At 37.9% G+C, this 15,400-nt stretch overlaps 1 protein-coding gene across 2 annotated transcripts in view; it reads right to left on the minus strand.

The window, feature by feature from the left end:
- The window catches only part of KIF26B (kinesin family member 26B), a 347,114-nt gene that overhangs the window by 60,974 nt on the left and 270,740 nt on the right, over positions 1–15,400 (minus strand). For both annotated transcript variants that reach the window (XM_063443207.1, XM_063443206.1), the window contains exons 6-8: positions 14,078–14,284; positions 2,758–2,851; positions 628–890 (exon numbers count right to left, since the gene is read on the minus strand). In XM_063443207.1, coding sequence (XP_063299277.1) covers positions 628–890; positions 2,758–2,851; positions 14,078–14,284 — 564 coding nt within the window. The remainder of the gene's footprint in view (positions 1–627; positions 891–2,757; positions 2,852–14,077; positions 14,285–15,400) is intronic.

Raw genomic sequence — 15,400 nt, forward strand, 5'->3', positions numbered from 1 at the left:
GGGAGGGAATGGAGAAGCCAATTTTGTGTGGCGCAAATAAGCAGCTTAGTTTGACATGATGGACCAGAAGTTGTGCCAGGGATCTTGTATCTCCTGCTCAATCAAGAAGTAGAAAAAATAAATTGATGGTCAAGGGAGAGCCACTAAATGTTGATTGTATTCGAGAAGTGATCAAAAGAGGTAAAAAATTAGGTGGAAAAAAAATCTATAGATCCAAGCAGGATTCTTCCACACACTTTGACTTTAGCTATTGATAGGCATTTTTTGGTCAATTTTGTTTAGTCCAAAAAACGCTTGCATGGATGAAATTTTTCAAACAGAAATGCCACATATACAAAACTTGGTTTGTCCAAACAAAAATGTTCTGGATGAATAGATTCATACAAACTGAATTTTGCTGTTATGTGCACAAGTCTAATGGTTATAGCTATGGTATTTAGGGTCTCCATGGACCTTGAAGAGATGTTTAGTTAGTCATCTTAACGTTTATATAACAGAATTCATGTGCCAAGCTCTGTGCTGAATATTGAAGGTTTTAGACGTACGGAGCTCTTTTATGGTTATAATAAAATAAAGAGAGAGAAATTCCTGGTTGCCATTTGATTTCTCATGTCCTGCCTTGGTTACCTGCATTCCGCAAATTGGGTCCTCGCAAAGATAAACCCCAGGTGACTGACCATCCTGAAGACTGCCAGTTGCCACTTCAGACAGCAAGTCTCTTAGGTTCTCTTCCTTCCCCCAAACTTCAACAGCTGACACTCTGACTGAGAAGCGGGCTCCAGTTTTTTCCTTTCGTTCATTTATCAGTTTGAAGAGCCATGAAATAGCACATGGGATAATGCCAAGATTTTGCATGGAGTCATCTTTACCTATCATAGTGTAGGACTTTCCTACAAGACATCATCATGAAGAAAGTTTAATGTATTTCCATTTGAAATGGCTAAAACACTGTTACACTTAACACTTATTAACAAATATTTGCTATTTTATAAACAGTATCCATTGTTGGTATTCATATTACTTCTGTTAAATTAAAAAGCTGCCTTGTTAAATACAGTCAACTAACACGATTCTGCCGAAAGTGAAATGTAAACCATCTAGTGATTGTCAAGAAGACAGCCACTAGAGCTGTGTATAGCCCTGCATTGGAAACATCTCCAATATATCAATGGTTTACATTGCTAGACCAAAACAACAGAGCAACTATAGTGGTCCTTTAAATTGCAAAGCAAGCTGAGAATTGGCCACCAGGAATAGTATAGAAAAAGCCTCATTCTATTAATCCTTAGTTGTCGGCAAATTAATAAGAAATTCAACAGAGCAAAACACAATAGACAAAAATGTTCTCAAGAATGCTTAATGCATTTTTACATGCAGACAAATTTATTCAAAATTAATGACATTTATATGCTTAATTGTTCATTGGGAAAAAAAAAAGTTACTTTTGACTCACATGTGTTTGTTCACTAAAATGGGAATTAACAAGGAAATTGTAAATTTCTTAGAAAAATACTTTAAAAAATACGGCCATATTTTATCTATGTTCATAAAGTAGCCCCTGTTTCACTGATTCATATAATATTTCCAACACTAATGCATATTTGTCATGTTTTGAATTATACTATAAACATAATTTTTAGTTTTTTTTCATTTTATGTGCTGTGTAACTTTTATTTGATGTGTCATAAAAATAAAAACATTAAAGGATCACTATAGGGTCAGAAACATGTATGCCTGACCCTATAGTTTTAAAACAACCATCTAGCCCCCCTGTGCCCCTCATGCATCCATAAATATAGCAAAATCTTACTGTATTCAAGCCTGAAGCTGTAACTCTGCATGCTGTTTGACTCAGACAAGCAGTCTGCTGACACCATCAGAAGTGGTGGCCTAATCCAATCACAGTGCTTCCCCATAGGATTGGCTGAGACTGACAAGGAGGCAGATCAGGGGCAGAACCAGCATGATTCAAACACAGCCCTGGCAAATCAGCATCTCCTCATAGAGATGAATTGAATCAATGAATCTTTATGAGCAAAGTTCAGTGTCTGCATGCAGAGGGTGGAGATACTGAATGTTTGGATGCATTTTAGGCAGCCATGACCCAGGAAGGATCTCTAACAGCCATCTAAGGAGTGGCCAGTGAAGTTATCACTAGGCTGTAATGTAAACACTGCATTTTCTCTGAAAAGACAGTGCTCACAGCAAAAAGCCTGAAGGTAATGATTCTACTCACCCGAACAAATTCAATAAACTGTAGTTGTTCTGGTGACTATAGTGTCCCTTTAATTCATTAAATCTTCTGATTAGAGATTATAAATCTAACCTCTAGGTATAATAAAAATGATGCTCTGTTAAAAAGACATTACACATTATTTTGTTTTGTTTTTTAAAATTTCAAATCACATTGGAAGTTCAAGCACCACATTAAACGTCAAAATATTTCTGTACATTTCTTAAAATGAAAGTAAAACATTAGCCATCTTTTTTTTTCCTAATGGAAACGTGAAAGCACTTCGATCCACTTATATTGTAGCGAGCATTTTAGCCATAGCACAGGCATTGTCTCCCCAGTGATACATCATAACACTTGGTAAGACATTTGGACTAAAATGCCTAGAGAGCAAATGTTTTCTAAAACACAAACATCAGAAATACTATTTGTGGTGGATGTTGTTGAACCTCTTGTTTATTGATTTCATATTTATTTTGGTTTTCAATTTCTACGAAGATAATATTCAGAAAATCAGTACTCACCAAGCTTGGAATGCCCAAAGCAGAACACACAGCCATCTGCTCCATTAACCACAGACTGGATGACTTCAGCAACGGTACCGGCACATACCTCTGCCTATTCCAACGGTAGGCAATAGAGAAAAAAATGTAAAAGAGAGACGAAATAATAAATTATGGTCTCTTTAATAACAAACAGTTCTTCATTTTTTTTAGTATATCTTTTTTAGCATTGTATCTTTTGGAAGATATTTTCATTTATATATCAGGAATAGAAATATAAATAGGGATATTTTAAATATAGAGGTTTGAGTGGGGCTATGGCCGGAGGTCTGTTCTGAGAATTATTAGATGACTTAATAATAACAATTTATGCAATCAAAATGACATAGAGAACAAGAACCAGGGCATGAGTCTTGTAGGAACACGCGGGAACGGCATTCCTGCACTTTTTTCACAGCAGGAACGCCGTTCCCGTTAGCAGTCCTGCAGGACCTGCCCTTTGCCTGCTATAAAGTATGGGAGAGGATTGACAATTAATCCCACGATCCAGTGCTGGGATAAGCTCAGTCCCCACAGTCCACGTAATACATGTCACCCTGTCATGGGAGAGGTCTGTCAGCAGCCAGCTCCAATAACCACTGAATCGGCATTTACAAATAAGAAATTATTTCTTTTTCTGACTTTTTTTTCTTTTACCCATTACCTGTATGTAATGAAAATCAATAAACACAATGTTAGGTCAATCTTTCATCAGACACTCCTTCAATATATCCCACTAAGACACAGATGGTGCCTGTCCTTTTAAACGACAATGTCCCCAACATCTCCTATGGCAGTTCCGCCATGTCTGCAGCCAGTCCGGCCGCCATGACAGTGTCTGGGATGTGGTATCCCCCAAGATCTATAGCTACCTGGCTGGTGCTGACATGTTCCAGGTCTGCGAGGTAGGCGGAACCCGCAGTCGTAATGACACATAGTGGCCCACATTGCTGCAGTGGGAGGGGCTGAGAGGGTGTGTCTGGGAATGCTGAGCCATCCCGCCAGCCACCCTGACTATTGGAAGGTCGGGCCAAACACAGCCCTGGGGTATCCATTACTGTACTGAAAGTTGGGGTAAGTAAACGTTTCACCTTAAAGCTCAGATGTTGCTCTAGTGAGAATTCGCTAGTTTAATAAAGTGTAAAATGGACTCATTGAGTATACTAATGGCACCACAACAACATCACAGCTTACGTTTACTGTGGCTTTGTAATTGCTTGTGAATGAGTATTAGATTAACCAGTGTTTCTTGCAAGGTAACTTCCAGCTGTTGGTTTTCTCTGTCAGTATAATCCTTAACTAAACCCTCTGGACACCAAAACCACTTTGTCCCCCTGCGTCTTGCATTCACGTTTTAAACCAATTTCAAACCTATAACAGTCACGTTCGGCCTAACAGGCGCTGGTCTGGCCTCCTGTCCTGTAATTCTCGCTGATTCGTCGGCTGACGCTCTATGTCTCAACCTATCATATATTTCTCAACCTATCATACATTTGTGATGCACTACTCGCTATGAAGGGCAGCCAGTGCTGGGCTGAGAGTGTCAGCAGATGCCGTATAATTTTGTTTTGGGGTGGGAGGGTGAATCTTGGGTGAGTTCTCACACTTTTTTTCCCCAGGACTTGACCCCTGACATGTTCACAAGCTGATTGCTAAACACATTTAATGTAGTTTAAAGACACATTACTTTGAATGTCATTACTGTGGAGTTATGTTATACACTAAGACACACCAACAATATGAAGCTTCTAAAGAAAGAGACATTGGTATAGAGAAGAGGGACAGAGGGATTTTGGCCCAAAATAGGGACTGTCCTACCTAAAGAGGTACACTTGGGAGGTATGTCATTATTTGAGTTAGACAACATTTTAGATGCTGACATATTTTATCAAAGAGAACCATCTCCACACTGATTCTAATGTGTCTAATCTAGAGTGTGGCTCCTGGTATCTTGCTTTGACACACTATTTCAACATTGCAAATGTAAAATATTCATATATGTCTCTGATGCCAGTAGACACTCATTATTAAAACTGAATGCAGGGTTTAGGTACATTGCACAATCACACATTACAACAGCGGTGTTCAGATTATCTCTCTCAATTCCCTTCTCTTTTCTCCCAATGCAAAGCATAGCTGGCACACATATAATTTAAAGAGTCCTCGCCCAGTGCCCATCTAGAGAGTCTCACATAGAAAGAACGAAAAAAAGCAACTGAAAAACAGTCCCTATTTTGTAACACAAATTTTTTTTTGATCCAGATCTAAAAGCAGCAATGTTTCAGCCCCAATATCTTGACTTGACAAAGGCCCATTTAAGGGTGTCCTAGTGTCACTCTTTTCTCCCCAAGCTCTATAAAGTTCCATCACTCTGCTCTGCCCCACGGTTATCACCAAAATCTTCATTAAGGAATCTCAATATTCTAAAATGCATTGAACATTTTTAAAATAAATCTGAACTTTATTTCAATGCGCATTATAACAATGGTCAAATTAAACACATTACTTTCTTTAATAAAGATATGAAAATTATCTCAAATTTTTTAGTAAATATCATTTAGAAAAAGACAGATCGGCACATATGCACAAAGAATATAAGGGGAAAAAAATAAAAAATTTTAAAAAGTACTACCGCTTTACACTGACTGTTACCTCTCTTTTTTCAATCTTGCTGTTTCAATGGAAATCATACAATAAATAAAGATTTTATTTACCCAAATTAGAATTTTGAAAAAAGTTGACATCTTTACAATACATGAAGCTTAAGAAACACTGAAAGATGATTAGGAATATGTTTAGGGCCATTTTCATGCTGCTGTTGCATCGAGAGACTCTGGGCGGCACTAAAATCAATAGACGACACCTTGGTTTGATCTTCCATATTGATTTTTACTGAAACCGAGCATTTCTCTTTGCAGGAACACAGAGAGAGCAGTACACACTGAATAGCTTCAGTCTCCCTTGCTGTGGTCCATGTACCATTTCAATTGATCAGCTGTTTGATTGGAAGGTGATAAACATACCATTTATCTTAAAAAGTGTGTTTTGAAAATAGCTATTGATTCTACAAAATAATTTTTTTTTTTAGGCATTTATATCACTTTAAATGTTTGTGCACATGCCAAGTTTAAACTTTAAAATAAAAAGTGACATATCCACCTTTACTTTACATCTTTAATCCCTTCCCCCATATATTGTACTCAACATCTACTCTGGCATATATTTAAACATAATGAGGGTTCTTAACTCATCTGTACACACCATCTGTCTTTATCTTTGATTATGGATAGAGATGGTCCTGGCTTATATGTCAGTTTCTGTTTATTACAGGTGCAGACAGGCCAAAAGACAACACAGACAGGGTTCCTATTGTGTGGATAGGTTGTTCTACCTATTGTGTTTAGTGTGCATTTATGTTCAGTGAAAAATGGCAGGATATATTAAAGTAGAACAAATTAACCAACGCATGAGCTAAGAAAAATGATGTTGCAACAATAAAGTATATTGTAATTTCATGTCATCAATAAAAACATGTTACATTGTATTTTTTAGATGTATTAAACAAATTCATATTTTGCAGGATTTAAACACATGCTGGGGCACTTTTGATATTTTTTCCCTCCCTCCTGACTTTTTTTGAGGGGAAATAATATAATCTGTGATGCCATTTAATGACACTTTGGTCAATGCACAGGTCATATGTATACTTTCTTTCAGTTTCCAAAACGTTTCTACATTTTCATACAAATATATTTAACCTTTTATATATAAATATCCACTGCTTAACAGTTACCATAGAAGACAATTACACGAGAATCTGCTGCTATGTGAACCAATAAAGGGGGAATCTCTGTATACCTAAGTATGTGGAGTACCTCATTACATTCATATCACTAGCCAATGGTAGGCTCAGTAAATTGTGAGTGTACATCCACATAAGTCTTTTTTTTATTCTGGTGTTTTGAACATACTACACTATATTGATTCTTTTTGTTTTTGTTCTATACCATCCAGAGTTAGCCCCTTGGATCAAGACACCAAGTATACCCACAGGCAGGGATTGTACCGCTGAAGCGCATACATTTGGAGCTGGTTATCAGCTCCAGAAAACTGTAAGTGCATTACATTTTATTTAATTCAACTGAACTTCAACATACTGCACTATATTCTGCACTTTATCCTCATTTCTTTTACATATTCACCTATCTGTATTTGTTTTGGAGGGCATTCCTAAGGTGCTGCTTCCACCCCCCTTTATTCTATAATTATTTATAAAAGTGCTAATTTCTATTGAGGACATATTTTTCACACATAATGCACTTTATCAAGCTCAAGTGCTTTTTGTGTGAAGAATGTTCCAATAACGTGGCTCTGTCCCCTTTTGGGGTATTTGCCTATGCTGCCAATGGTGGCATAGCTGCTTACTTGATACCATTTCCTTGTGTGTACAGCCGCATTCGATATTCAGCAGCAGGCACTTCATCCACCAAAGAGTCCACATCAGGACTGTATTTTCGCAAGTGTGAGAGTATAAGACTGATGTTTATGGAGGATTCTGCAAGAGACTCCATAGATATTGTTTTGTCTATGAGCCGATTTTGTACTATGATATACTTTGACTACATTCAGTGAAATCCCAATGCTGTCTTTATTAGTATTTCATAAAGATTTTATCTTCATGATATGCCCCATTATGATTTTTTTTTAAGGGGGGAAGGGAGTCGATGATCGAGCCGTTTTAAACAAAGTTTCTTAAAAATTAGTTTTTAAAGTCAGAATCTATCTGACCACAAATCTTTCAAAGCTGTATTAACAGTATTCCAAAACTTTCATTCACGCTTTAAATTGATTTAATAATCTATAAACAACATGTCCAGAAATATCATTTCTTGTAACATGTTTTCTATTAGTTCATAAAACAATAAATATTTTCAAGGCTATAAATTATTCAACGGAACAAAACACAATTGATCAATTTCAAAGACTGGAGCATCATGTAATTTTGAAAAATCAATAAGTTCATAAACTCACAAAAATAATAATATAATAACACAGTAAACACTACATGAAATTACATTTTTGATGATTTCGTTTGGAACAGAAGACCTACAGGACAGACCTTAATAACAGATTATTGCAGTTTTAATCAGTTCCACATGCTTTTTTTACTTGCTGTTTTGTCTAATAATTTTCCTCTTAAAAAGTTTACTCTGCCCTACTTTCTAGCATATGGCAGTGAGATAGCTAAAGAGTTAGTGCTCCATCTGCAGTATCTCTACTGTTTGTACAAACTGCAGGTCCACCAGCCAGAATGGTCATATCAGCCTTTCAGCTTTCTGATATTGATAAAATGTATAACATCAAATGGGATAAAAATTATATAAATATGCTACCAAATATGTGAAATCCAACAAAGATCAGATGTATTCTTTATGGTTAAATTAATGGATATATTACTATTTGCATTGTTATAAAACTGTATACTTTTCCAAGAATACAAGGTATAAAATCATGTTGCCATTATTTGTATCCAGTGGCATGAACTGGCCATAACAACTCCTTACAACATGATGCACCAGGCATTGTAGGTGTTAACCATTCAATCTTTAATGTAGTGAGAATGAGTAAATCGTCAATGGTCCCTTACCAAGAATGCACTAATCATCCCTTCACCTTTAATCAAAGATTGATTACTTGTAGGAATTATTGATAAAACCAACAAATAAACATACAGTGGGTGGCAAACACAACAGCACATTGCTGAGAAACACAAAAAAGCAACTAGCCATAAAATCTGCTGGAAAGTCCCCCATATTGAAAAAAAAAACATCAATAAATGTCCAAGAATGCCCAAAGTATTTTATATATTGTGAAGCTCATGGGAATCATTGCAATTGTCAAGTCTGGACATAAACAAAATGTGGCATACTTCCCAAAATTCCAAATGGACAAAGAGGGACACTTTAATTTTAGTGGTGGAGGTTTGGCCAGGGGTGAGGCTATTCTGACATACTTTATGAAACTAAAATGAAAATTAAAACAACAACAAAACCTATATATATATATATATTGTAATTTAAAGATACATTACTATGAGTATTATTACTGTGGAGCTTTGGCATAAATTCAGACACACCAAGAACACTGAACTACTACAAAATAGGAACTACTAAATAGGAACATTAGCAAAGAGAAGAGGGACAGAGGGATTCGGTCACAAAATAGGGACTGTCCCTGCCAAATAGGAGCACTTGGGAAGAACAATTTGGTATCTGACCACAGGCAGCTATACCTAATATGTAACATTTATAATATTCAGAGTTCACTGCTCATATTCACATACAGGAAATAAATGGTTCTATTTCCTAATTCTGCAGAACTGGTATAAAGCTTAACAGTGATGTTTGCTGCCTTGACTGTGGCTTTTTTATTTAGTGTGACACTACAATACAGTGATAAGACACAGAGGATTTCCCATGCACAAAAGGACGAGAAATTTTAATCTGTCCCTGGTTGTGGCTCTGGTCCTTTTTAGCAGAAAGGTCATCACAAATAGGAAATACTACTTTAAATCATTGTGGGGCATAATAAAGGAGCAGCATTAAAGATTGATAAGAGGCACATACTCTATTAACCTTGTAATGGCTCAAAAAATTGCTTCAGGCATCTGTTGACATATGGTACAGCGTTGTAATCCAGTTTTATGGACACAATGGGATAATTGAACATTGGGACAAAGAGTCAAATTTGGGAATGGTCTTGGAAATCTAGGACAGTTTAAATGCGATGTTTCATATCATAATGTTAAAACTTCATTTATGCAGCTTTGAATGTATGTCTGTAATTGTGCACTTGATATCTATGAAGAGAAGGATTCAATAAAATCTTATGGTAATATGCGATTGGCTATAAGTTGTGTCATTAATTCAAGATTGGCTAATGTCTAGTCTAGGTACTAGAAGCTGAAGACAATGATAATGAAGATAGTTAGAATGTAGATGTACTATAGGAATAATATATTTAATTATTTCATCACGTCACAGGCCATAAATAATACTGATAATTATAAGCAGTGGGGAGAGGCTCTGGTGGTTCATAGATGGTCCCACAAACACAAAACATTTTTTCCCATTACATATCTTACAATGATAATTGTAAGGTAATATACAGAAACATATGTTGGATATTTTAACAAAAACGTTCCCCGGTTTCTAATTTAAAAAAAAAATATATATATATATATTTTATTTAATAACCATAGTACAGGTGACGAACTGGTATGAAATAAGCATCACCTTTCATCCCTCCAACCGGATAAAGGAGAAACTCTCCCCTCCCCTCCACTTGAGAGGATAAGAAGGAGATTATTTTATTTTGCTGATTTTGTGAATTCTCTGAAATAATATAATTTTTCTTTAACCTAGAGGTGTGAGCGGCTATTGTTCCCATGTTATGGCGTGTTTTTTTTCTCTGTTTGTTTTTTTTAACCTGTGTCAGTGCTGTCCGTGCAGCAGAGAATGTTACAGGCCTTTGAAGCACTACACAGTCCACACGATATTACCAAAGAAAATGACCACCTAAGCAATAAAGAGACGGAAACAGCTTGAACGTACGCTTCAGTGCCCCTTTCCACATACACTGAGGGAGAGAGAAATATCTGCAAAGTCTGCTCTTTCTCCTGCATTGTATGTTCATGATAAAATCAACACAAGAAGCACATAAATGATACACTGGAAGCAGAATGCTGAGATTGCCTCATTACAATTCATGAATTCCTGCACAGATATAATCAACTCCTTTGCTAACCTGGCAATAGCTTCAGCAGAGACCATCATACAACAGCAAATGGTATATTACCAGCATAAATTTATGAGGTATATAAAATTTAGGAAAGGCCTTTTAATGTTTAAAAGCATAAAATACACTTGGATTGCAAATTAATGAGCTGTGATTTAATACGTTGCAGACAGGGAGAGTTTTTACTTCACAGTGAGAAAATACCAGCACTGAATTAGTAATGACCTGGTAGTCAAACAGTTGGCACACTGTACTTCACGCAGACATGGCATGCAGTCCGTAATATGATTAAGCTATGGCAAATTGCTCTAAGTGTACAGTTACATAGAAATGGTTCGTAAGTTCCCTACTAAACTGGTTTACATTTTGCAGTAAAGAACATTTCGCTTGAAGACACAAATCGTCTGCATGGTATACAAGAGACGTATGAAAAATATATGAGTGTTTATAGACATATATATCTAGTTAAGGAAGAGAAAGGCTAGAAGAGGGATAATTATGATGTTGGAGGCAGGGTATGAATGTGCTTTGAGGGAGAAGAAAATAGCACGAAAGAAGCAAAAATGCACACACTAAGCACCAAAACAACTTTAGCTTAATGAAGCTGTTTTGATGTATAAATCATGCCCCCTGCAGTGTCAGTGCTCAATTCTCTGCCATTTAGGAGTTAAATCACTTTTACTTATGTTTATGCAGCCCTCACCACTCATCCCTTGACTGTAACTCACACACTCTATCTGAAAAAAAAGTTTGAATTAGATCTTACAGTAGAGTGTGTTTACTTTAAACGCTCTCATCTCCTGCTCTGATATTGAACTTTAAAGGGACACTAATATCACCCAGGCCACTTTATCTCAATAAAGCTTTCTTGGTGCCATGCCTCTGTAGTTTTGTCCCCGAAATGTAAAACACTGCCGTTCTGCAGAACGGCAATGTTAACATTGCAGGGAATAAATGTAGTGACAACAATTTGAGGCCCTACCGTCAAATTAGCAGTGTAAAACTCTGCTATTTCAATCAGATGTTTACTATGAGAAGATCTGACTGTCACAACACCGCATTTTTAGGCCATGCACACTAGCCTGCCAATGCTTTCAAGTAGGAAATCACTGGAATGGCTGAGATCAACACTTTCAATGATCTCCAAGGAGGTGGGCGGCAGTGCGGAGACACAAAATGTAAATGCAACTACTTCATAACTCCTTAAAAGAGGTCTTGGGGACTTTTAACAGCACACGATAGCATTAGGAATGCACATTTGAATTCCAAACACTATAGCTTTACTTTATAAATACGCAGGTGGCTACTGTAGACTCTAGCATGTTATTAACAGAGCAGCAGATATAAATTCTAAATAACATAATACTGTGTAATAAAGGGAGCTTAAAAAGTGAATCTTTTCAGGATGTGTGTAGGGAGGTTGTGTGAACCTCAGTTGGGGGAGGTGTGACTAGGCTGCACAAACAATATGATTTAACTTCTAAATGGCAGAGAATTGACCAGTGAGTCTGCAGGTGCATGACATATACACCATAACTGCTTCATTAAGCTAAAGTTGTTTGAGTGTCCCTTTAGCAAAGTGAGAAAAATGCTAGAAGAAAGAGATGGAAGTTGAAAGAAAAGATAAGCTACATGCAAACATGGGGGATATGATTCCAACTGAATAAATCATAAAGTGAGTTTAGTTTATGGAGATGAGATTATTATTTGTATTATTGTTATTGTTTTTACTATACTATTTGTATTCACTTTGATAAGCCCACACATTTTAACAGTTTACGAAAACAATTTCATAAAGAGCCTTATAATGTCAACATCTCCACTCCATGCAAAACCCTTTATAAAGATTGGAAAAACATATTCTCCTGGCCATCCTACATTCTGGACTGGATTCTCTCAGCAGAGTAAGGATTTTTCTATTTACTGAACAGCAGAATTCACATAAACTTCAATGGAGGAATTGCTATTCAATAAGCGAAGAGAATCCAGCACTTTATGTTGAAAGAAGAATATTTTAACTGGAAAACTGATGTGTGTCTCTTTAAAATTAGACATGTACAAAAATGTGTTTCAGGAGGTACAGAGAAATCAAATTCCTTTTAATCTAAGCAAACATGAATCAATCTGTCTATGGAGCAAGCATGTCAAACTCGCGGCCCATGGGCCACATGCGGGCCACAAGGGACATCTTTGCGGCCTGGCGAGCCGCGAGTACCTGCCTTGTGTTCCAAGCAGAGTAGGAACCCGCCTCCCCCACATTGCAGGTGCCTACTCTGCTAAAACTACCCAGCCAGGGTGGAAGGCCAGCGAGGGAGCTCAGTATTCCTGCTTCTCACTGCTCCCTCGCGCGCAGCGCAGTCTGTGGTAAAGCCGGACGTCATATTCCAGCACCCGGCATCACTAAACCACGCAAGGGAGCAGTGAGGAGCAGATAGAAGGACCCCTGGGAGATGCCCCACATTGGCTCCAAAAGGTACGGAGCAATAAAGAAAAGTATGTGTGTGCAAGAATGTGTAAGTGTGTGTGTGTGTGTGTGTCTGTCAGTGTGTGTGTCTGTCAGTGTGTGTCTGTCAGTGAGTGTCTGTCTGTGAGTGTCTGTCTGTGAGTGTGTCTGTCAGTGAGTGTCTGTCAGTGAGTGTGTGTATGTCTGTTTGTGTCTGTCTGTCTGTGTCTGTCAGTGTGTGTCTGTCAGTGTGTGTGTGTGTCTGTCAGTGTCTGTGTGTGTCTGTCAGCGAGCGTGTGTGTCTGTCACTGAGTGTGTGTCTGTGTGCCTATCAGTGTCTGTCTGTTTGCTTCTGTCTGTGTTTGTGTCTGTGAGTGTGTGTGTCGCAATGCCACTTCACATTCCGATGTGACATCAGCGTGCTCCACTATCACAGGGTTTCAAGAAGTAGCGGGAGGATCAGATTTGGCACAGGGTGCAGACGGCGCCATTTGGGGTATACCAGAGGCCAGACTCCAGAGTCGCATACTGGCAGCGGCCATGTGAGTGGAGTCTGCTTGTTGGCTAGAGGGGCGTGCTGGGATTTAGTAGAGGGGGAGGACTGGGGTTTAGTATATGGGGGGACTGGGATTTAGTGTATGGGGGAGGACTGGTATTTAGTATGTGGGGGGGGCTGGGATTTAGTAGAGGGGGGACTGGGATTTAGTATAGGGGGTGCTGTGGTTTAGTAGAGGGGTATACTGTTTTTTTTTTTTTAATACTTTAATTTTCAAAAAATAAATAAATTGTTTCTATGAAAATGTAAGTTTTGGGGGTTTTTTACGGCACACATAAACTTAAACCTTGTTGTGCCCCGTGCTAGACTTTGAGTTTGACATGCTTGTATTCTATGAACAAGATACACAGATAAAGCCCAGATGGTTCATTTTGTTCTGGTGTATGTTAGAAAGGTATTTAATGTGTTTGTACCACCCGAAACACATTTGTACAAAAATCTATTTAATATCACTACTGTCTTAATGGCCTGAATTTAAAAACTTACAAAACATAAATTTCACTTACCTGTGAGGCATCCTGAGGAAAGACAGCATCAAAGGCAAACATCTTGGGAGGTATTTGGCTTCCTCTCTTTTGAAATGTGTTTTGGCCTCCACAAGACAATGGATCATACAAAGTAATCTGTTTTTTACGTGGGTCTGCTTTCAAAAAAGAACTGGAATCAGTGGACTCTCCTACAAGTGTAGAACAAATTCGGACCATGACCTTCACCTGAAACATACAATATAAAGTGGAATTCTGTTACTCGTAGATTTAGTTTAAAAGTAGATAAGCAAAATTGCAACACAAGGAGAAGTTTTAAAGCATAACATGTTAAAATAGTTTTACACAAACACAAACAGTTTGCCTAGTTACTCGAGGAGGGCACCAGGGCACTCCTGGCACCATCACCACTACAGCGGGCTGTAGTTGTTATGTTGCTTGGAGTGTTCGTTTAACAGGTAGCATGTGTGTGGACTAGCCATTGGGCAAACTGAGCAAATGCATGGTGGGCCACGATGGCCATGGGCTGACGCCAACATGGGAGATCAAACGATCTCCCCTATCAGCCCATACAGGGTCGGCCCAACCCAATGCCCAGCTGTGTGCTTTAATGGGCCCGATGTGGGATCAAAGATCTCCTTCTTGATTCAGTGCACCTTTCAGCAGGAGAAGGGTGAATCTAGTCTGCACCTGCAGCAGATTACTACGGCAATGATGTGAAGCATCGTGCTTGCGAAAAAAGCATACTTTGCCTTCACCCAGTAGAGTTGCAAGCTACGTCACGAAATACTACAGGACCACAAGGGTTTTGAATGTCCCCTACCCAAGTCAAAGTAGAATGCAAGGGAAAAATATACTTTTATGTTTGTATGTTTTTACAAAAAAGTGGACTGAAAACATTGACACTATGTAATCAACTTTTGAAGCTTGAATAAATGGCACATTTTTGGCAACAGTATCGAGTCCTGTGAGTGCACTTCCAACAAGGTATTTTATATATATATATATATATATATATATATATATATATATATATATATATATATATATATTATTTCCTCCTCTGAATACTCACAATACAGGCCCTATCAAACCCAACACATTTACACACACTGCACCCTTCACATACTTGATACCCAAACACATGTACAATACTCTTTCCATGCTATTTGGTACTCTGGTATCCCACTTATAGAGAAACCAGAGACAAGTCAGAAGCAAATGCAAGTAAAACATGTAATTAAATTTACTTGCGCTGCGTAGAACAAACCCAAAGTCTTTTTCAGATGAGAGACCTCTTTAGCAGGGTTCAACGCATGGGCTTCCCTGCACGAGCATTGAGTT

This window comes from Pelobates fuscus, chromosome 2 (genome assembly GCF_036172605.1).
Source record: "Pelobates fuscus isolate aPelFus1 chromosome 2, aPelFus1.pri, whole genome shotgun sequence".
NCBI classification, from domain to species: domain Eukaryota; kingdom Metazoa; phylum Chordata; class Amphibia; order Anura; family Pelobatidae; genus Pelobates; species Pelobates fuscus.